The sequence below is a fragment of the Phaenicophaeus curvirostris genome, chromosome 1 (genome assembly GCF_032191515.1).
Source record: "Phaenicophaeus curvirostris isolate KB17595 chromosome 1, BPBGC_Pcur_1.0, whole genome shotgun sequence".
Taxonomy (NCBI): Eukaryota; Metazoa; Chordata; class Aves; order Cuculiformes; family Cuculidae; genus Phaenicophaeus; species Phaenicophaeus curvirostris.
Genome location: NC_091392.1, coordinates 82,328,668 through 82,352,179, shown reverse-complemented (window position 1 = coordinate 82,352,179; position 23,512 = coordinate 82,328,668). Strand labels below are relative to the sequence as shown.

At 37.4% G+C, this 23,512-nt stretch overlaps 1 protein-coding gene across 1 annotated transcript in view; it reads left to right on the top strand.

Moving 5' to 3' along the window:
• ARHGAP8 (Rho GTPase activating protein 8) overlaps nt 1-23,512 on the top strand; it is a 77,599-nt gene that overhangs the window by 36,772 nt on the left and 17,315 nt on the right. Inside the window, exons 5-9 of the mRNA XM_069864609.1 lie at nt 1,408-1,539; nt 4,316-4,402; nt 7,202-7,300; nt 8,424-8,534; nt 18,169-18,242. Of these exons, the coding sequence (XP_069720710.1) occupies nt 1,408-1,539; nt 4,316-4,402; nt 7,202-7,300; nt 8,424-8,534; nt 18,169-18,242 (503 nt within the window). The remainder of the gene's footprint in view (nt 1-1,407; nt 1,540-4,315; nt 4,403-7,201; nt 7,301-8,423; nt 8,535-18,168; nt 18,243-23,512) is intronic.

Below are 23,512 nucleotides of genomic sequence, written 5' to 3'. Positions count from 1 at the left end.
AAAGCTTTTGTAATGTCCCGGAAATTCTGTTACAGCCTTGGAACAGGCAATTGACTGTAAAAAAACACTGGTTATTTTATGCCCACAAAACACTCTCAATTATTTTTATAAGTACAAGCTTTCTGAGTGCAATGTGCCAAGGAATTTACATGCTGTAAAATAAAACACTGGCACTCTGTATGTCGGAATGTCTGTTTAGATGTATTTAAATTTAAAACTCTTTTTTAAAAGGTCTTGAGTGACTGTTACTACAATTTCTTCATTCAAATGCCATTAATACTTAAGTCAGGGATCAAAACAGAATTATATTAATTACAGTGGCAGTCTTTATTACAGGCTATTCTTAGTCTAAGGTTTACAGTATGTTGAGGGAATAAGCAGATAAATGGGACTCTAGGAGCACAGTGTAAGAATGAAGTTATGGGCTTTTCCATGCAAAGGTGGATAGTTGCGGTGGCCTTGATACTTGCAGATAGCCATAGCCTAATGAATGGCACATGGAACTCTCTATTTTATTGAATGAAAATCACTTACATACAATTAAGAGCAATAGCTGGGTCTTTGTTGCAGAATAATAACACAGCATCGAGAATGACATGAGAAAGTTGAAATCCGACACAGCAAGAGATCAGGGCAGATTGTACTGCTCCATCATTGCTTTATTTGAATCATTGAGCTGTGTAATAGGCCATACAGTGTTCTCAATCACAGGAGAAAGGGAAGAGAAAAGCATCTTAAACCATACCGTAAAAGAATGAACACATAGAAATCTGCTTATGAAATCTGCAGTATTATTTCAAGATTGGATAAGTAGTGGAGTTCTTTAAATTAGTATTAAGGGAAATGATCTATGAACACAGTCCCACAATACAAAGAAGGAGAAGGAAAATATATTCAAGAAAACAGTTTATATGTTTATTACAGTTGTAATTGGTGGTAAAAAGGGCTAATAGATTTTTCAAGAATATAAGAAGTTTTAAATTGAGAGAAAAACCCAAAGTTTGTTCTTTATTATTTTGAAAAGTCCAAATGACATTGTTTGCTTGGCTAAAATTAAGGAAAGACCAGAAGAAAGCAAAACAGGAGTCAGTATAAATTCAAAAGCATCTTTTTAAAATTTTCTTGGAAAACACAGTCCCATATTGTCTTAATCTTTTAGTGATTCAGAGCACCATAGCTTTTGTAAATAAATACGTTTTTTCATATTTCAGGCTTTGTAGTGATGTGGAATTACTGGCAACATTGGTACTAGAGCAAAATGAACTTGTTAGATAAATACTTTGAAGCACAATTGAATTTGCTGTCACTAGCATTCTGTGCAAAAATAGTAATATTCTTTCTCAATTACTGTTTTAAAAAACTCATCCAATAAACGGTTTTAAAACTAAAACGTTATCTTCTTTACAGGTACCTAAAGTATACTCTGGATCAGTATGTAGAGAATGATTATACGGTTGTCTACTTTCATTATGGCCTGAAGAGTCTGAATAAACCGTCTCTGAAATGGTTACAAACAGCCTACAAAGAATTTGACAGGAAGTATGTCTCCAAAATATTTGGTTTACTCGTTCAGTTGTGTTATGTCTGTAACTTCCATGAAGGAAACACATCTTTCCTGATCCACCTGCAGCTAACTGAGTTTATTTTGCCATTGCAAATTCTTGTAATGACATTGGTGGTGTTGGTTCTCTTGTGTTTTCTGTGTAGTACTAAGAAATGGCCTTGGGTGCTGCACTGGTTAACCGAAGGTGTAAAAATCCTTGGGAGCAAAACCAAGAGCCATTGCCTTTTCTGTGCACTATTTAACAAGATACTTGTGACCCCTTATCAATGATCATTCTCGATTATCTCAAAGCTAGGTTTGAAGTTTTGATCATCCCAAGGCTGGGTTGTATACAAAAAAGGAAAGCTTAGTTTTTAGCAGCTTACCAGTGGAGCTGAAGATTTCTATTGAAATTAGTTAGTCTTTTATTTGTTTGTAAGTTGTTACTTTTTTTGCTTGTTTGTAAGTTGGCCTCAAGAGGGCAACATGACTGAAAGCAAAAATATACACAAATAGCTCTTTCCTGATAGTGGAGTGCATGCATGTTGGGGGGGATGGATTATTCATTTCTGATTTTTTTCCAATTTGGGACGTGGAACAAGAAGGAAATCTCATAAAAGATGCCATGAGAAGTTTATTGGGTGTTCCTAGATGAAACTGGGATATAAACGCCTGAGCATTTCACAGGACTACACACCCTGCTTTGTAAACTGACATTGAGATGTGCGTAGCACCTTTTGGTTGTCTAGTGCCATAGCTCAGAGTCATTTGAATCTTACCCAATAACCTCGTGAAACTTTAAAACCCACTAAGCAAGATGAGGTTGTGCATAGCGGACCTCAGAGATGCAGTGTAAAGCTGTCATCTGAAGCCTCTAACTGCTGTCATGAGATACTGCTGTCCGCTCAACAGTAGACCAAAAGAGTTTAATTTTGCCATTAGGTTTCTGAATATGATTTGTACAATATATCTCTTCTTTTTGGGACTCAGTAAGGGAGAAGAAAGGCAAAGGATCTCTTATATTTGTCTTCGATGGCAAATTTGGACTACAGTACTGTTTTTTTGCTGTGCACTGACAATTCCTGAAAATAAAGCATTATACTCTTTTCCTTCTGTGAAAATCCCAAGCCAAATTTGCAGTTGCTCTATGGGGAGAGGCAGCACAAGGGCAATCTTCTTTTTTTGCCTTTTGCCATACCTACAAGTACAGAACTGTGACTTTTGTTTATGCCAAAAATCTGTTCTCTCTGTTGCTTCACCCTGACACAGAAAGCAGGAGAACCAAAGAGAAGCCCAGGCAGCTGGGCAAAACCATACAGCTCTCATTTTGTTCACCATTGGGACTTCTTAGCATACTGGCGCTGAGAAGCTCAAAGCAATAATCACAGCCCAACATGTAAGTTCAGCTGTACTAGCTGGAGAAAACAATAAAAAATAGCACCTTTCAGAGTTCTTTCTGTGCGTTTTGGGGGTCAAAGAAAAGAGAGAATAAAGGAGAGTACAAGGAATAATTGTAATGAGCTGGCATCGTGAAAGCAAATGTTCAACAGGAATAGTTTCAAAAGAATAGATCTTGCTTTGAAGGTTTGCAGCAGAGGCTCAGTAAAGTCTTTTGGGCATTAATTGTAATCTAGGATACTATGAAGTATATAAACTTCCACAGAAGCAACATCTTATGGCCGTTGCTTCAAGGTACAAAACAAACTTAAAATGGAAAAGCAGTGAAACAGAGCAGGTGTTCTGCTTGTTAGTTTTTATTGTTGATTTGGGGTTCTTATCCACAGTGGTGCCAATTGCACAGGGATAATTGTTTGCTTGTGGCTTTCTGAAAAGAAATCTTTTTTCATTCAAAGATGCGTAGGTCCAGTTAAAACCTGAAAGGAAAAACTGTTGTAATTGCTGAGTTTGTTCCTTTTGCCCTTCTTGCCATAACCTGTTAAAAGAAGTTTCTTCTTAGGAGTTTATGATCATTTTTCCAAGATCATTGCTTTCTAACGTTGAGTGGTGAACACTTGGGAGGGGAAAAGCAAACTTGGCAAAGTAATAAGCAACAATCTGTATATAAAAGCAGGATATTTTGTTATGTATTTCACAATTTCATTTAGCAATAACATTGAATAAGACCAGAGTCATCTTGTGCGGCCTGGTTTCCATTTCAGTTTCAGCCTACTAGAATCTATTGTTTATGTGTTATCATATGACACTATAGAACCAAGCAAAGCTATAATGGAGAAAGGGGTTTTTTTTCACACAAAGGGTGCATCTGATATAAAACGGCATACAGTTTGGTTCACCTTTAGTAATTACTAGCAAAACAAGTCAACAGTAGTGGTAAAAATAAAAGATGAAGTGTAGATTTTGTATCTGAAAATTTAGAAATTTTCTCTAGCTTCTGTAAGCAGAAAATGAGGGAGATGAAGGAAAGTAACATTTATGTCACAGTATTCTTTTAATAGATTCTTCATTCTCTTCTTTATATTTTTTCAAGTTTCCCTTCTGTCTCTCAGATATTAAACCTGTGAGACAGCAGATATTGATTTGGAATGTAATAGTGTTATCTTGACCTAATATTCAATTGTCAAAACTGTCAATTTTTTAAAATTGGAATTTTTTTCATTTTACGTTCTGTTTCTTCTGAATTAGGTCTTTTTAATGTATTTGGAAAGAATGCTGTATAATGTTCTTGTATTATTACCTCCCATTCAGTTGTAGCTATTCAGTTCTGTCCTCTATGATTTTCAACAGTCTAACAATGTCATTTTCTTTTTCTAGGTATAAGAAAAACCTTAAAGCACTCTATGTTGTACATCCAACCAACTTCATAAAAATTCTGTGGAATATCTTTAAACCTCTAATAAGGTACTTGGCAGTGTATTCAACACATTTTCCTGTTTAGTTTAAGGATGGTTTGTTCTCTAATAAGTTGCTTTTGAAAAGGCTGGAGTTAAAATATGTCAGGTATCAGCACAATACCCACTTAAACTGTCGTGAACTAATGAGTAATGCGAGCTTAAGCTTGGATATGAATAATAGGGTAGAGTTCTTTTCTTTCTTAGGAAAGGGACTCTCAATTCATAGTAGTTTTACTGGTATGTTAAAGTAAATATCACTTTAAAACAGTTATTTTGTGGGCCATGAGTGATTTTTTTGTCCTGTTTAACAGCTTTTATAATAGAACTGGGTCCATGGCTGGAGTTACTAGGTGGTATGGTAAAGTGGATTATAAATGGTTAGTCTTTAGTCTTATCACAGGTGCTGAGATTAATAGGAATGATGCTGCTTTTGTGTTCAAAGGTAATGGATTACCCCTGAAGTGCCCATAAGAATTTGTGATGAAGGCTATAATGGTGAAGGTGTATGTATTTTATTGGTGTGTTCTTTTCCTTTACATGGTAAAAATTGATGCTGTCTAAAAGGAACTGACAGCAGTGGGCAGATATTGCTAAGTGCTAGGATGACTGAGTGTTCTTAGTTTCTGTTCGTGAGCTTTTGTCGCTTCCAAAGTAATTCTAATATTTTGCAGGTTGTTTTGAATGTCCTTAAGGCTGACGAACAAAATCAGCTTATCTTATAGAATCATAGAATTGATAGGTTGGAAAAGACCTTTGAGATCATCAAGTCCAACCCTACCTGTCCACTCCTACATCATATCCCTAAGCACTTCATCTACCCATCTTTTAAACACCTCCAGGGATGGTGACTCAAACACCTCCCTGGGCAGCCGGTTCCAGTGCTTGATAACCCTTTCAGTGAAGAAGTTTTTCCTGATGTCCAGTTGTCAAGTATGGTAAAACGTAAGGATATAATTTCAAAACTGTGGTATGAAAGTGCCCATGTGCAATTTGCCTAAACTATACTCTCATTAAAGACTAAAATTTGTTAATAATTTATTAGAAGAGTACAACTTAAAATTTGTTCACAGTGCTTCACCATTTCCTTCCAGTTTTGAATAATCTTATCCTAGCAGATCATGCTTTTATTTAAGTATCAGTATTAAACTGAAGTTCACAGAAAGAAGGGAGGAAAAATCCTTTGGACTTTGTTTCCTAGCTTTCCTGAATTATAGTCCGGATTCCTTTGTGGATAGTTTTTCCAATAAAAATAGCAGATGTAAAATAAATGTCATTATCAAGAAAGATATATTTATTTTTCAGAGGTCTTTTAGTGCATTTGGTATCCTTTAGTACATGGCCTAAGTACTTTTACATGAACAATATGTTTTCTAAGAACTGGACAAATGATAGAATTATTAGAGTGAAGAACAAAAGTAGTGAGTATTTTAGTGTACTTGTATTTGAAAGTATTTAAGCAAATGTAAATACTTGAATTTTTCCAAGTTCCAAAGGGTAATTGATCTCCTTTGCAGTCCCAAAAGAAATGAGCAAGGAAGTGATGTCTTAAGTCAAATGTATTTTCTCCAAACTGCAAAGAACTGTACAAGTAGCACATTTCTATGTGTGAGCTAACAGAAGCCACCCACCTATCATCAAAATAATATACATTTGGGTGGTGGTGGGGAGGTGGAATTTTTAAGGAACAGCAATAATTCCTAACTTCCCACGACGTAGTTAAAAATTATATGTTCTGTAACATGTCCTGTGTTATCAGAGATCATTAGTTACAGAGGGTCCTGTGCCAACCTATGGCTTATTTAAGACGATGACACTACAGGATGTTTTAGACAAAAGACACGCTGAAGAGCTCTGAAGTTGTAGACACACAGATTGATATCCATCAGTGTCCCAAAATCACTTGTGTGTTAGCAAAATTTAGCTCATTTCAATTACAAGCTTCTAAAATGTTGAAGTGACTTATATTTGTCTGATCTCCCACTAGAGGGAGTGTTTGTATGTGTGTTTGACAATCCAGGGATAAATTCATTAATGCGAGTGAGTTTTTCTCCAATTTTATTATCAAAGTAGTTTGCAGCAAAGTACATGTTTTATCATAAACCTCAATTACAATACTTAGCAATGCATTACAAGACAGGTATTTTGTGTGGTGGAAAATATGAAATTATTTCAGATGTTCATAAATGAGTTGCTGAACCTTGTTTGAACACCTCAGCCTATAAAGTAGTGTATTCTGGCTGAATCTTGTGACCTAACTGGTGTTTGTACATCTGTTTTGTGCAATTTGTAGAAAAACCTAGGATATTTCCTAGAAGTTGCCTAGCCCTTTTCAGAATAAGTAAAGCTGGTGGCCCAACACTTAAGGGTGTCTACTGCCCACACTTTGCAAATCTCGCCTGTCAATTACTACTTTATAGTTTGTGTCTACAGCTCCTTTATTTTGTCTTTTGAGAGAGAGGAATACATGAATAACACAAAACAGTTCTTGTAGTGAGATTTCTAATGCTGTGTGATAGCTGGTTTTCACTGGCTTTTAAAGCAGTGTTTTTCATATCTATGCAAATCACAAAACATTCAGATGGCAGTCGGTTATTTTTATTCAAATCAGACTTTCAAGCATGCACTGTATATGTTTGATCATATGAAATGAAATACATCTTATGTCTCCTGCTGCTTCAATTACAGTCTAATTTTGAATTGCATCAGCACTTACATTTTTTTGTAATAGAAACTAAACCCTCCATAAATATTCCTCCTATGCTGATTTTTAAACTTCTTTGTGGGTTGGTTCTGTTTTTTTTTTTAGCCATAAGTTTGGGAAAAAAATTACCTACTTGAACTATTTAAGTGACCTGAGAGAACATCTCAAATATGACCAGCTAAATATCCCTCAAGAAGTCCTCCGGTACGTGACAGATTTAAAATACATTGTCTTGCCTTTTCTCAGGTAGAGTTGTGTCCTGTTCACTGTATTACAAGCAGAATCTAATCCTATTTCTTCAGTGATAAAAAGTCTAGTTTCCTATTTGTGCTTGGTTGGATTTAATTCTCAAAGCTGCATTGCCATCAAAGACATGCTGAAGTGCGTCAGATATTTAGAGAAGAGAACACTATATAGTTTCCTACAGATTATTAACATCTCCATATCAGTTGTGGAGAATTTTCTTAGTATAATTGCGGCTTCTGTGTGTTAACAAAATCAATCCGTATGTCATTAGTGCTTATGAGTATCATGTAATGTTCACAGGCAAAAATGTAATCCTGACTTATTTGCTTGCATATTGTAAGAGATTAAGTGACTTCCTTTTGATAAGAGCATTCACAGTCAGCAAAGTGTTGATTGATTTTACACTTTATGGATACATCTATTGTTACTGGATCCATTACTTTTATATTGCACACTTGTGTGTTAGAAGTATTGGAGAGGGGGCAGGAGAGGAACAGAAAAATAAATGCATGGGGCTGGGATTGTCAAGTGTCAGTATTAGTATCAATAACAGTATTTTTGACACAATCCTTTACATGGAAATGCTTTGATGTACTGACAGGAAGTGATTTTGTGTCACTGCTGAATGAAAATAACTGGAAGCTTTGATTATGACTGTTATTGATGCCTGGTGGGTTTTTACACACCTTTTGTGTAAATATGGAATAACAGAAAATACCTTACAGCTCTAAGGTTATAAATTGGATTGCACGGTTGCCAAAGAAGGGGGAGTTGTATTTTGAGTAGGAAAAGTGTTTGAATTATGCTATTAGATTATAACGTGTTCCTATTTTTTGGACACATTTATTACTGTGCTCCCTTGGCTGAAGCAGAAGAGCTCTTCTATGTCTTACCTAGTACTCTACCAAAAATACAACATAAAGATATCCATAATGTTTGAATTAAAAGCAAATTCTGTAAGAATTTCTGCATATGCACTGTTGTTAAGAAATCAGCATCATGAGCAATACTGCTAGCTCTTAATGTATACAGTTCATCCACCACGGTGCACAGAAAAGCAAAGATTTCTTGTTTTTTGCAGACATGATGAAAATCTTCAGAGGAAGCAGAAGGGAAAACTACTACCTGTGGTTAAGGTTCCTCCACCACGGCCACCTCTGCCTACCCAGCAATTTGGAGTTAGCCTGCAGTAGTAAGCTATGAGATTTCTAAATTACGAGATGCCTGTACATTGCAGTCTTCTGTAATGTGGAGATTCACTGAACTGAATGTTTGGAAGTATTTTGTTTATTACATGTTTAAATTCTCATTCTCTTTGAATGCCAGAGAACTATGAGGCTAGACAGCACATTTTAGGCGTTCAGGACTATTGTCTCAGAAGCTGTGACCTGCCTGATCTTTATGTTTACAGTACTTTTGTGGTAGTTAGTGCCAGCACAACTGCACAACTTTTCTCCTAGTGGACAGAAATTTGCCTGTAGATAACAGAGCACGGAGCTAGTCTGTTGCTGGTGGATGCTGGCAGTATGAAAGTGTTTTGGGTATACTTAGATGGTGGATAGCAAAGCCAAAACAAAGCTTCAGGTTCCAAAATGGCTTCATAAAGCTAAAATGGATGCTTGAGTTTTTATGTATTGTTGTTTTGTTGCTCACATATTATTCTGATCAGAGTTTTATGAAATGAATAAAATCACTCTCTTCCAGAAATGCCCTGACAGCTGTTTGCGTAGATTACAGCACTGTATGTGGTATAAAAAATGATTTACTTTACACAAGGAATGGGAAGGCAGTAGTACTTGCAAGATTCAATTTTGGTAAAAAAACCACCAACAAAACAACAACAAAAAAAACCCATGAAAGCTTCTAGCTTCCTACCCACAGTCATTTCTGTCATCTTTCTATGGCATCCTTTTCAGAAACAGCTGAAGAATATTGTTCACATTCAGCAAAGGCAATTTAGGCTGTCTGATACATGGACATTTATTGAATCTCCTCCCACTCTCAGACTACTTTGTGGTTCTAATGATTCAGCTGTAAATGAGATATAAAATATAATTTTCCCCTGGTTAAATGTTAAGCATTAGTCCTCTCTGGAAGGCTTGAAATTAGTACAATCAATATCAGTTGTGTAAGAGCTATTATGACATTAACTTTTATGGTACCTCTTTAGAGTTCACCCTAACATTTGAAACATGGCTAACTCACTTCCCTCATTCAGAGAATATCTTTTAGGTGGGCTTCACTGCATCATTAGAAAGGACAATGTTTTATGCCACCACAAAAGTAATAAAACTGGGACTGTTTGCAGGCATCAGTGCATACACCATCCCTTGCCTCCAAGACCAGCCTGGCGGCTCGAGCAGCTCTGCTGAACTTCTTACAGGCTTATGTGATCAGACAGTATGTTGTGTGCCACTTCTACCATCTGCTAGTCATATTTTATTTTTCTGACTGTGCTTGAACAGTAAACAGTGTCTTTTGCTGGTCTGCATGTGGCTGTGTGTGAGAGTGTGGTGGCCACCCTTCCTGGCTCTACCACTTTCCAGCTGTCTTATCATCAGCAAACTTATGTCCTTACTGCATGACTTAGCTTTCCAAAGTATAAAAAGGGTGACTACTTATAAGAGTTTGTCTGTGGAAGATCTGTGGGTGGAGAAACGCTGAGTGAGGCATTAATATCATTTTTGACCCAGAGATTTCCAGCGCTGGCAATGGAGGCGCTGATGAGTGGATGCCCTCTGTGTGTGGGTGCAGCTCGTGGTGCTCAGATGTCCAAAATGGAAGTACACAGGAATATTTGTTCCTTCTGTTTGCCCACTGCATTCCCTCTTGCAGAAGAGATGGTGCTGCATCACACATAAAAATCACAAATAAACAAATCCCCTTCATGAATGAATTGCTTTTGCTAATTCTCTGTCCTTTTATGACCTCTATGGACTATAATGGCAAAATAGCAGTGGCCTCACAAGCTGTCTAGCAGAAGCTGGTTTGAAGTCTTCTCCTGGGTAAGGCTTTTCCATTTTTCCGAAGAGTACTACAGGGAGACCTTGATTTTATTTTGCATAGGCTTATGAGGATGTGTGTGCTGTGTATTTCTTTAGAGTTAGTAAAAGTTGTACTGTCGAAGATGCTGCTCAGAGAAAGCTGCTGCCCTTAAAGGACCGTTTCTCTTTGGAGTCTTTTTCTTGAGTTTAAGAAAAGAAATAATAAGGCACATAGGCCTGAGGCTTCATCGGATTCAGTACTTCTGGGATGATTATTTTTGTTCAGTCAGTAACAGGTTGGTGAATGGGATTTATCCAGAGTGCTCATGGGTGGCCTGGGTTTGATAATGTGTTTGATAATGAAATCTGAATGACATCTGGCTGTGGAAGGTGGTAAAGCTGTACCCTAAAAGCAGCAAGCAATGCTGTCTTTGGTAATATTTCCTCTTTTAACTTTTTTCTCAGTTTATATTGGTTAATACAGTTGCTTTCCAGACCTGTAATTAAAAACTAGAAGAGTAAAAAGTTGCTAAGCATTAATTCAAAATATCTTCCTTTCATCCCACAGGTGGAGGGGGGGGAAATCTGTTTTGTTAGGACAGCAAAACAAAGCTGGAAGAAGTTTCCATCTAGACAATGGTAAACAACTATCTGGGACCAATGCCCTCTCTTGGAGGAATCTGTTAACTCACAAAGACATTTTTGACCTTGAGAGTCAGATTTTCAAAGTGACATAAAGCAACTGGGCATTTAAAAATAATGGAAGGTTTGTGAGAGCTGGAAGTATAATTCATTGAAATGTAACCTATACTGAATTTGGTTTAATTAATGACCAAGCTGAAGGGCTTATTATCGGGTTAGTTCAAAACTTTTGGTTTCTTATGTTACCCACATCCACTCAGGATCCAAAATCTAAATTTAAAATGGCTACATGTGATCTCTTTAACCCCTCGGTGTAAACCTAAACTCGTTGTGGGGAGAAAGAAACAAACACACACCAAACTGACTTCATCTTTTGAGGTTTATTTGAGGTTTATTTACATTAACTTGTCTGTGATTTAAGTGTGTGCTTTATGTTACGCACAGATGTGAAGTGGAAAACCTTCCTCATTGTGAGCATCTGTGAGGTCTCAATAATTTTGTATTTGCAGCTAGAAATTGAATCTAGTACCAAGTTGTCCTGAAGTTTCCACTGAAAATATGCTAATACAAACAATAATAAATGAACCTTTACTAAAGCAGTTAAATCATCCAAAGCTGGCTTATAGAATGTCTTTAGAACAAAGTGTGGGACACCAGAAAAGACTAGCTGTCTCCCTATTTCATTCTTTATGCCTACGTGTAAAGAGCAGATACGCCCCGTTTACTGAATGACAGTCTTTTCGTACTGGTTCTGATCCCCTGCCGGGATTGCCCGGTTGCCAAATTGTACTTTTAAAGGTATGATCTCATGTTAAAAATTATGTGATTTTCTTGAAAATATGAAATAACACAACTGAAACTAGTGTTCATCATCAGACAGAACAGTCTTGCTGAGGAACTTTTGTCCACACTTAATTTTTCAGTTATAATTTAATGGAAATCCATGCTCAGATTTGACAGGTATTTAACAATGTGTAGCACAGAGTGGATGGGATAGCTTGCACATTTACTGTTTATTATGTCCTTCTCTAACTCACTAATTCAAGCTTCTTATGTGCAGATAAACTGAGGTGAATAACAACCATAATGAGCTATTTTAAAGTTTTGTCAAGCTTCATGTCATGTTTCCAATACAGGTCAATAGCAGATGTTAGCAGGGAGCAGTGTTAGAACAGGGCAAGCATACAGTGATACTTCTTCAGAAATAATGTCCAGACTGTAGTGATGAGAGACTGACAGAGTACTACAGTACTATGAAAATGACCTTCTGTTACTCAGCAGTAGCTATCGCTTTTACAAATCCAGACAGTTCAAAGAATGTTCATGTATATGTAAGTAGGGTTTTTTTCTGTTCTTTCAGCAACACTACCTTCACACAGAAAATGCAGAGCAGCAGGAATTAGCTATTCAGAATATATTTGTGCTTGTTTCCACTGCCTGTCAGGGTGAAAAACAGGGGTTTTGTTCTAAAAAGCAATTGGTAAAGATTTTATGTTCAAAAAGGCAACGAGAAATTTGGGTACCTTCTGCTTATGTTGATCAGATAAATACAGTTAAAATGCACAAATAAATCTTCCTAAATTTGCAGCACTTGGAAAGAATTAATAATGGCCTATATGGGCCAAGTGGCATCATTATCCTCTGCTCTATGTTCAGCAAGCTCCTATAAACCCCTGTTGCTGCACCCGATTGACTCTGTAATCAAGGAAGGCTACAGCTGAGCTCCTACGCAGAGCTCAGAGTTGACCTTGACTAGTATTGACATTGTTCTGTTTTCTCCAATTGGTTTTAAAATCTAAAATTAAATGTATTTGTGGGAAGACAGGAAATGTTTTATTTTTATATCTATTGCCATGGATGTGGAGAAGGGGCATATAAAATGCACAAAATTGCCACAACTGTACAGCCTTTGCTTGTTGAATTGTTTTCATAAACATTGCAGGGTACTTTCCTTTTTGGTCATAATCTTTCCACTTGTGCATGCTGTGCATGCGTGACCAGGGAGGAAGGATGCATTCTAAACCAAATCTCAGCGTGTCTCAGCAGGGAAAAAATGAAAAGCAGAGGAAGACCAAAGAGACAGAAAGATTATCAGGCAAGAATGCTTAATGACACTTCAGAACAATGTAAAGGCCTTTCATGACAACTGTCCACTGTCTAGAAATGAGTCATTGGATGTATAACATGTTGCAGTAACTAATCATATATCCTATACTGAGGAGTACTCATGCTCCCTGGCTTTTTACCAGAACAGATCCCTCTTGAATCTGACATGTTGCTGCAATAGAATTCAGATCTGTGAATCAGTTACAGAAAACTATACTGTGCACTGAAAAGCTCTGTTATGTTCATCTCTTAAGCAGAAAGTGTAAGTGATCTTTCCTTTCAAATTGCCTGTGGTAGTGCCTGATCTCCACTATCAGTTTTCATTATCCATCATAAAGCACAGCTGCTCATCACACCATCCTGAACAAGGCAAGAAAAATGCAGATTACTTGACAGGATCCACAGAAAGAGGATAGGGGTTTAATTTCATTGACCTCTGAGCAGGTCTGGTTTACATTAGCCAAGGTAATGTCCCTATTATTTTCTGTCGCCTTAGATCCAGTGAACTGCATGCTATGTCCCACATTGTGAAATGCAATGAAAATATCCATCCCAGTTTCCCCTAATGTTGGAAAACCAGAACAAATCTTTACATCTGACTTTCAGTGAATATCCTCCTTTATTTTAGAATACCATTTATCTTGGAGAACTATTTCATTGTACTGGGCACAAAACCTTTCCTTCAAGGGTAAAAAGAATGCTATAGAAAATGGTAGATGTGCAGAAACTGTGCCTTTTTTTCCTAGAAAAAGAAAAATGATCTGTAGGTTTTATTATTACAAATTATAGCCCAGTTATTTGTCTCACCTCTCTGACAGATAAACTAGCGCTCAGCAGGAGCAAGTGCTGTAAATAATCAGTTTGCTATTTATACACTGAAATGGGAAGCACGTTTATGGGTAACAATAATAATTAGAAAACATTTATAAAAAGCTGTTGGGTTGCTATTTGGTGCCTCTAGAGTGAGCAGCTGTAAGAAAGCAAAAACAATCAGTGTGGCTTCAGAGAGACTGAGAATGGGTTCCATGAGCTTAAACTGTCAATAATAAAGATATAACAGCTTCCAAGCAAATTAAAGTCTTGATGATGTTCCCATTTAAGTGAATTAGACTTTCGACTAATTTTAATAACAGTTGCCCTAAATGTTTAGGGTACTGATCTGAATACACAAAACAAAATTATTTGACACGAAAGGAATGTGTTATAGCTTTCTTATTAGAAAGGCTAAAATAAATGTTGGGGTTTTTTACCTTACCTTGATTTGCTGCAGACTTTCCCTTGCTGGTATCCTCAGTGTTGACCTTGGTACTGCCCTCATCTTCCACCCTTTTTTTTCTTTTTTAGTCTCTTACTGGGAGATGTCATTTCAGTGGGGATTTCGATTTTGCATACTGTGTAAAGAACTGCTAGAACTTCTTTCCTTATGTGGCTTATTAGCAAGGCTAATTTATTAATAGCACTGCACAGTCACTGCCCTTTTTTTTCTATGTTGTTGCAGCAAGGTTGTTAGACAACAAGACGGTGAGAGAAAATAGTTCAGACACCCTGCTCTGAACGGCAGCTTCTGTAGCGGGTTCATGTGTTCTGTGTTTATATGGATCTGTTCCCTTTGCTGTGGGTAACTTTTGCAGGGGCTGCTATGAGAGGTCATGGTACTGAAGCAAAGTTACTTGTTAATTTTTCCTCTCCAGGGTCTAGGTGGAAAGCAGAGGGTAGAGGAGAGGAGAGCAATCTAGGTCTCAGTGCTGGTCTGAGAGCGCCACACAACTCCTGCCACACAACTGACCTGCTGCTCTGTGGTGTCACCAGCATGTGTGAAACTTCATAAGATTGTTGAAGCTAGAAGGAGCAGGAGACTAGGAGTGATGGGATACATACACTGAAGGGAGCTGAGAGGATATTGCTGCTAGGAGAGATATTTTACAGGGGTACCTGATTGTCATTGTGGGTAAGAAGAGGGTGTTGCTCTGAGGATTAGGTCATAAACTTTGTTCCTGGCAGCATTTCAAGCCATGGCCTTCTCTAGACAGTGACTTTTTTTTTTTCATGAAGCACTTAAGGCTTCTGCTTTAGGTCTTATAAGATGGCTGTGATAATAGGGAAGGTTGAGGTCAGACATGGTCTTATGGGTCAGCACATAAATATTTCTTCTAACCATTTTCATGTTCCTATGATAGTGTACAAAGTGATTACTCCAGAAAGTCCAGTACTATTTCATATTGAACTTAGTGGTGCCTTGCCAGTGTGTAAGGACAAGAAGTTGTATCATTTCATCTGAAGATCATACTTGAAAGCAGCAGCAAATGCTGAGAATTATTAATGTATAAAATATCATACTTGAGGATTATCTGAATTAAACTCGTTCTTTGCTGTTAGTCTTTTTCTTCCTGCAAGTGCATTGCTTATATTGTAGAATTTATTTGGTCAAAGGTCTGAAATTGTCATGATATGAACATGTGTTTTGTCAAACTTGGCTATATTCTTTATCAAAATTCCTGTGTCTTTTCTCATCGATGAAAAATCCCCTTTCCTAAATACTTCCTGTTAGATATCAATACAGCAGTGTTCACAAAAAATTATTAATTGACAGGTAGAGCATTATTCGTTTTATACACTTTATATTCTGGTATGGATACTTTACTGAAAAAGAGCAGGAAAAAATTGTTCAATGGATTGATTTTTAGTTAGGTTCATTGAAGAATCTATGGGCTTATGTCAACCAAGTTTGACGGAGGAGTGGAGCTCTCACAAATCCTACAAGCTTTTAAAAATCATTGGATGGAAGGAGAGAAACTGTAACAGGAATTCAGTTTTCTGTTGTATTTAGTCTGCTGGTGCACCAGTTAGTGTTTAGATGGTGATTAATTACGATTATGAATTAATTATGATGAATTAATTAGTAATTATGATTAATTACACCTTACCTTATGAGGAGATGTGAGAGAGAGAGGTGAGGGAACAAAATGAAAATGCTCTGTAAGGGAAATGAGGTTATGGATGGCATAAGGAAATTACGATGAGGAAGGAGGTAAGACACAGGATACAAATCCACAGCAGATAAAACTTCATTAGTTTTGCAACTGAGGGAACAACTTGTTTCCATTCAAAACAGTGGGTTGTTCTAGGTATTTGTAAAAGTAGAATAAGCTATGGAAGCTAGATTAACAAGTTTATTACAACCACATAGCAAGTCTCATTGTTTTATATAGCACTAGGGGATATGACACACAAAACGTGTGCTGTAGAGGAAAGAAATTAAAGTCTGGGAGAATCTAGATAACATAAAGACATGCAGACATTAGTGCTTGGGAAGAGATTGGATGTTTAAAATAGGAAAGAGGAACAACAGAACTGAGTGAGCAATGAAATTTTAACTGGAGGAAATGGCACTCTTGGCTCAGCTTGGTGTCCCTGGAGTGAATGAGGTCAAAATGTTTGAGGGTTCAATAACTGAATAGCTTTATATTCCCTTGTCAGTTTATGAGTAAGAGAGGCAAACCCACAGGGTGCTTCAGGACCTAAGTCAGGATCCTGCTCTGAGTCTTTCCATTGGGGGAATTTCTTCACTGTCCCTGTATGTGAAACAGGGGGTGACCAACCACCTAAGCCTGGATATCCAAAATTAACCAGTCTACATATCCTCTGCTAACTCCTGTCATAGGTGCAGGGAAAACTAATATTAGGAAGAGGGGAAGATTTGACAATTTCCCTACCCCACCATACTGCCTTATGCTGCTGTAACATTTATTTTAAACTAGATTGTGTGTTTACTTTAAACACAAACTATAATAATGGATTGCTCATTCCACGCAATAATGTTACAGAAGTTGTATCAAATACACTCCAGTTATTATTAGCTGTTTTGTATCGATAAAATAATAAGCAAGCCTAGAAAGAAAGAGTAGAAATCACGGTACTTGGAAAAGACTAAGAATCACACTCCTCTGCAGCTTCAACTAGCAGCACTAGGCTAAGACTGTGTTACGTGTTGTATAAGCATCTTTCATTCTCTATGACTGAGCTGCAGCATTTGCAGCCTCTTATGGTTCATTCACAGATCCCTGTGCTGGTTTGTGCTGGTGCTAGTACTAAAGAGTTTGTTAGTAAAGCTGGTTATCTTTTAAATACCAAATTTATTAAATTGTACAGATAAATAAATTATTTTAAGTCTACTTCAAAATCTGGGATTTGTCATTTATTTTTTTGTTGATTAGTATAAAAATGTAGTGCAGTACTCAGCAGATACTGACCATCTCTTTGTTGCACTTTTTAAACTGCTAGATACTTTTTTTTTTTAATAAGGAAGACAAATGCCGAGTTTTCTGTGCTGTCTATGTTAGAAAATGCTATGTTTGATTTTTTGCCTCAACTGTTCTCTCATGAAAGAGAAAGTAATCTCATTTTGTGGGAACCATTCAAATTGTTAATAATCTCACTGCTTCACTTCACCTTCAAAATAAATAGTACGATATCCCTTTAATTATACATACACTGTGGCTTAAAAAGGGGAAAATTACAAAGAAAAATCTACATCATAAAAGACTCCTGAACTTGCATCATCCCTTGATCAAGACTTATTATGAAGCAATCACTGCTAACTCCTTCCTCACCTGCCTCTAAGCTGCCTTCAAATCCCATTCCTCTAATGGCATCCAACCAAATCTGATAAGAGCCAGCACCACTGCTGTACTAGGGCATGCCAAGGAGGAGGAGCAAAACCAATCTCAAGTAGGGGCAAAGTTAGCCTTGAACTCCATTCTGCTCTTCTGCCCTTGAATCCCCTTTAGGACAGTAAATAGCACTTATTTATTTCTCAGTGCTGTTACAGTTATATCGATTTTCTGGCAAGAAGAAGGTGTGTAAGAATGGCTTTTCGAATAGTAGTTCAAGTCACCTGTTTTAATGTCTTGTTCATCACCTGTTAGAGTTGTGAAGGACTCATGCTGGCACCGAAGTATGGGCTTCTTAATTTGTGGAATTTAATGTATGCTCTTGGATACCTCTCAGGTTTTTAGTGAGTTTGTTTTGTCTTGGTTTTGACTCTCTATAAATGCCATTTAAAAGCTCTTACTTTTTTTTTTTTTTCCCTAACAGTATCAAGGACAAAAATAAAGGTGAACTAATCCCCCCAGTAATGAAGGAAACTGTATCCTACCTGAAAAGAAAAGGTGAGTTTTGTGTCAAAAGAGGATATATCTTTCAGAACAAGGACAACAACATGAAACTATATAATGCCTAGTGCCAGATTCAACAAAGTTTACAGCTACACAGGTGTGTGTTTATATTCTGAAAACTTGAGTGGCAATTGGGCACTGACTTGAGAACTTTGATGAATACGGAGTACTTATTATCAGATTATTGCCCCACCATGAAAAACACCCAGAAACTTGTTACCTTTAGGATTAGATTAAGGAATAGCAAATGAGAGAAGATGTCTTGATATACACATTGTCAACCCATATCATATGATTGGTTTTATGTAGAATTCCCTGTCAAAATTAATGAGAAGTTCTGTTTTTATTGATACAGTGGCCATAAAAACTCATCAAAAAAATGTGTTTTGCATGAGTAAGCCTGAAGTTCTCCCTTTACAAAATATTTTTCTGGCATTCACTGACCCTTTGACTGCAGTTCATATCTCTAGTTACATTACATAGAGATACAGATTATAAAGACCCATATTTAAAATGGGTCTTTATAAAATGGGTCTACATAGGGACAAGGGCTTATGCAGAAAGAAAGTCTGCATGAGGCTGCAGTCTTCAAATTAGTTTTCCTAGTGTAATGTGATTTTACATTTTGATCCCTGATTTTTAGGCTATTCACAGCAACATTTCATAGCCCTCTGTGCTCCAAGGCACAGATGTTTGCTGAATCATACAGTACTAAATCTATAGCCTAAGTACGTTTATCTTACAGGTGACAAAACAGAAACAGACCAAAACACAGTTATGTGACTGGCACAACGCTGCACAGTGGTAGAACTGGGAATGATTCCTAAGATCCCTAAAAGAATGGTGTGAATTTTTAATAGGTGTATCAGTAGAACCAAGTGAAGGAAATCAAAATGTGTTTGGTTCAGTTATTTTTTAAAAAAAGCATCACTGGCATTTAACATATTACTAAGCTTGATTAAAGTTTGAACAAATTTTGAGGATCGTCAGTGGTTTTTTTTAAGACAAAAAACAGGCTCAGCTTTCTCTGTTGCTGTTAAATTACTTCTGTCTGAAATTTTCCTTGTCTAAAGAGATCTTTATAATGACATAAAGAGTATAAAATATAAATTTTGAGTGAAGTATATTCTTCTGTACACAGAGTCAAAACCTGTAAATCACCATATTCCCGATTCTTAATTTGCATGATTGAGCTGTCTTTCTGAACAATGTAAATTTTGCTTTCACTATTCATCTCTGTTCTTTTAATTATTGCCACTAGGGGTCTGAGTTTAAGTTTATTTGAATGCTCTGTGAGAAATTTCAAACTTTTTAAAAGACGTCTACTGAACAGGCCTCACATTTGTGAAGACGGGGTGGAGGGGCAAGAAGAACAGTGCTTCTCGGCTTTGTTGCTGATTCTCAAGAGAAATTCTGATTTCATTTAAATCAGTGCAAGGTCACAGTGATTTAAATGAGAACAGAGTAGACACTTAGTGTTTTCCTATCATTGCAAGTTTATGCCCCTTTGTATTTTAGCTTACCCCATGGTAAATAAGAACTTTTTTTTTTTGGTTGGCTTTCATACCCTGAGCTGATTAAGGATATGTATAAGAGAAGGAAAAAGATATCCACTGCAGTGTATACCTGCTTACAGTTTGCAAGTAGTGGAGCATAGCATCTATAGTGATGCTTGTGTATGGAACAGCTAGCTCCTCGCCTCTTGAAATTGCTGATTTATCTTCCAAATACATGCAGCAGCCAAGGCCAAATACTGAAATGGGGCCAGTTCTGCTATTAAAGTTATCTACTGATCTGCAGTAGATGAAAAGTTCCTAATAGACTTCATTGAAGGCCTCTTGGTCCAAATTCAGATTTCCACTCAAGCCCATAAAGCTGTTTAGATGTGCTATTTCCAGACTGGTGCTAATGATGAAAACTTTGCAGGTGTATCTTGTATCAAATATTATGGTTGGATAAGGGGAATGTAAATAGTTCACTACTAAGAAGGTTGAAGGCAAGTGACTGGCAGCTTGAGACAATCCCTATAATTATAATTGTAAGTGGATAATTAGAGCTTATGTAGTGTATCAGTGCATGCCCTATCTGCAGATGAAAGCAGTGTTTTAAATTGTTATGAAACAATCATCCTTACATATACTTAGCTTATCTTAACAGGCAAATACGTCTTTCTTGCTAATCACAGGAGTCAAGAGAGCTAAAATGAGAATATATGTGCGCTAACATTATTACTTCTCACAGCAGTTATTATTTAGCAATTGAGTGAAAGTTTAGTCACTAAAATATCAATTGATTTGAACTTTTGGCTTTGCTTGGGAGTAGGGCTTTGTGTATCTGGCACTTCCTTGGACCTATTAAAGTTTTTAAAGAAATTGGAGGTTTATAGCCATCATTATATTGTGTTGATAACCAGTAACTAGTAATTCTTACACTGATCTGACACAAAACCTCCTCCACGTCTTGCTTTTGTCTTTTGTTCTTTCTGGGTATTTTGTCTCATCACTGTTGCCCCAGTCCCATGTCCTTCCCTCTCAATAACTACTGAGTCCAGCTCAAGATGCCCATAGTTTCTGAAGCAGCAAGGCCAGCTGCACAGTACAGGGAAGAAAAAGCAAGTTTTAGCTCTCATGGTTGTGATAAAAGAAAGGGTAGGCTCAAACTTTTCACTGCAGAATTTCTCCTAGATGAAATGTTTATTATTCTGAAAGCAGTAATCATCCTTGGGTTTTCTCCAAAATTCATCTTTTTTGGCTAAAAATTCATCTGTTTAGTGCCATATCAGCACAGTTTGTAAAGAATAGTATCTGAGGAAATGTAGTGATACTTCTGAGCAAAGTCTTTGTCCTACTTTGTGTGTCTACGTAAGTCAGTGGTATGGGCTGGCCACCACTACCTAGCCCAGCCCATGTGTTTGGTAGCTGGGCTATCTCATTTTTTAATTCAACTGTTTGTCTTTCTGTTCCCCTAGCAGGGAAGGGCACAGGCTCTGTCAACACTGATATTTTCCAATCAAGCCCAGGTTTGCTCAGAGCTGTCATATTCATGATCATAAGGAGATCTCCACAAAGCAGATTTTTAAGGAGAGATGGTTTGTCAGGTAGAGTGTTTTCTGACATTCTCAGCCAGCTGATGCTTGTAAGCCAAGTACCTGCCATGCCAAGGGTGTTAAGCAGTAGGTGATAGACATGCATTTTTTTGCACTTGATTATAAATGTGCAGGTATCTGTTGTACCTGCTGTCTGCTATGATTTTAACTCTTTCTCTGAGTCTGGAATATCTCAATTCTGCCATCAGCTTCTGCGAGTGTCAGTTCCTGCGCTGACAGCCCCATGAGGCTGACTGGCAGCATTCTTTGCACTCCAGACGCAGCCATGAGCACAGTGAGAGCATCAGTTCATCTTCCGGAAGTGAAAAATTCACTGTCATTACCCTATTCCATTTGACTTTGGTGTAGTTTTGAGCCTCACAGAATTTTCAGGGAATGGGTTTTGTTTTCTGCCCTGGGGGAGCAGTATTTCCACTCTTTCTTCCCATTACTACAATTTTACATCTATGTACCCAAAACCAGATTCTGAAACTCTGACTTAAATCACAAAAGCTTCTGCAAAATCATGCTTCATCAACAGGATTAAGATTTCTTGAAACTGATATCAGTTTCTTGCATCATTTAAGTCCATTCTGTACAGCTCAGGCTCTCATTTCTTGAACAGATACGATGCAGGAGCTGTAGTGGTATTTAAACTAGGCACCAACCTGCAATAGTATGCTAACAGGCTAAGGAAACTTTCAGTCTCTGAAGTTCACCCAGCCTTTTCATTTTAATGACTCCAACCCCTTTGACAGATTGCTTCATGTCACATTTTTCCTTCTTGATTTAAAAATTTTCTACCTCAGTTACAGACAACACTGTCAGCACAAGCGTTCTTCGCCGTGTGGAGGCATCATCATCTGTACCAATGTGCCAAAACTCCCCTTCTTGTGCTGAGTTATTGAGTGGGCTCTGACAGCAGCAAGCATGTACTCCTCCCCAACAGCCAAATTAACATTATGACAGTGAGGGTGGGTTTCTTCTTCATATATTTATCCAACTACATATTTAGGTAACTATTTCTGAGCAAAATTACTCGAACTGGATCTACCTAGTTTTTAGATCACCTAGTACATTAGCAGACACTGAAGAATCTACCATAAGCAGAGATTCCTCTACATCTGTTTATATTATATAAATGAAATCAATTATGACTCATGGCTCAAGACACTATTGCAATAAACAAAATAAATCAATTTTTAACATTTCTATTAAAATGTTCTTGTTATTTTTTCAGCAGAGAAAGAGAAAGTTGCCGTTTCAGCACTTTAATTATAGCTCCACTTTGGAGTGAAAAATGTTTCTAAAGTTTTTAACACTGAATTTTAAAAATGCTTAATTTCAGTTCCTACTAAACTTCACAGAGAAGAACTGGTTTCCTAAATAGAGTTCCGAGTATCTGAGAAAATCATCAGCTTATTAAGACTAAGCCTCAGAGTTTATCTTCTGGACCAAACCAGAGAAGTGCTCTTAATTTAGCAAGTAAGGTGTTGGTATCATCATATACCCAGCTGATGATTTATTCAGGCCAAAGAGGAAGGGCGGGTTTGACATAGCACAGTTATGACTAGATCTTCACTGTAACCAGCAAACCCAGGGACATCTTTCTCTATGCTCAGCCTCAAAACCACAGCCTGTTCAACTGTCTAGTTTATAAATGCAAGGCTTGACTTGCACTTGGACTGAATAAGATTTTTTTGTGTGTGCTACCTTATCTCTACCACACCACGAGAAATTACCTTGCTTAATTAAATTTTCACTCTTTTGTCAGAACAATTCAGAAGTGTTTCTTAACCTGGTGTCATTCCTTTGGCGGTAATGATCTTGATGCTTTGCTCGCAGGCCCTTTTCTCCAAAAAGCCTGGCTTATGCTACAGGGTAGTAATTTTCCTGCTCTGGTTAATATGTCCCCATGTGTCCTTAGCAACCTGTTTTGTGCTCACATGAGACTGTAAATGGGGGCTGTCACTTCTAACCTGTATTGGTAACCAGGGATGTAAGGAACACGATGCTATAAAGGGTATATCTTTGTGTGCATTTCTTCCATAGTTCTCAGGTCTGTGCAAGTGGCTGCAGCTGCTGGTGCTGCCTACACTGATCCAGCAGGGCAGAGAGGTGCCCACTCACTTCAGAGCTGCCCAGCCTCTGAAGCAGCTTTATCTATTGTAGGCTTGAG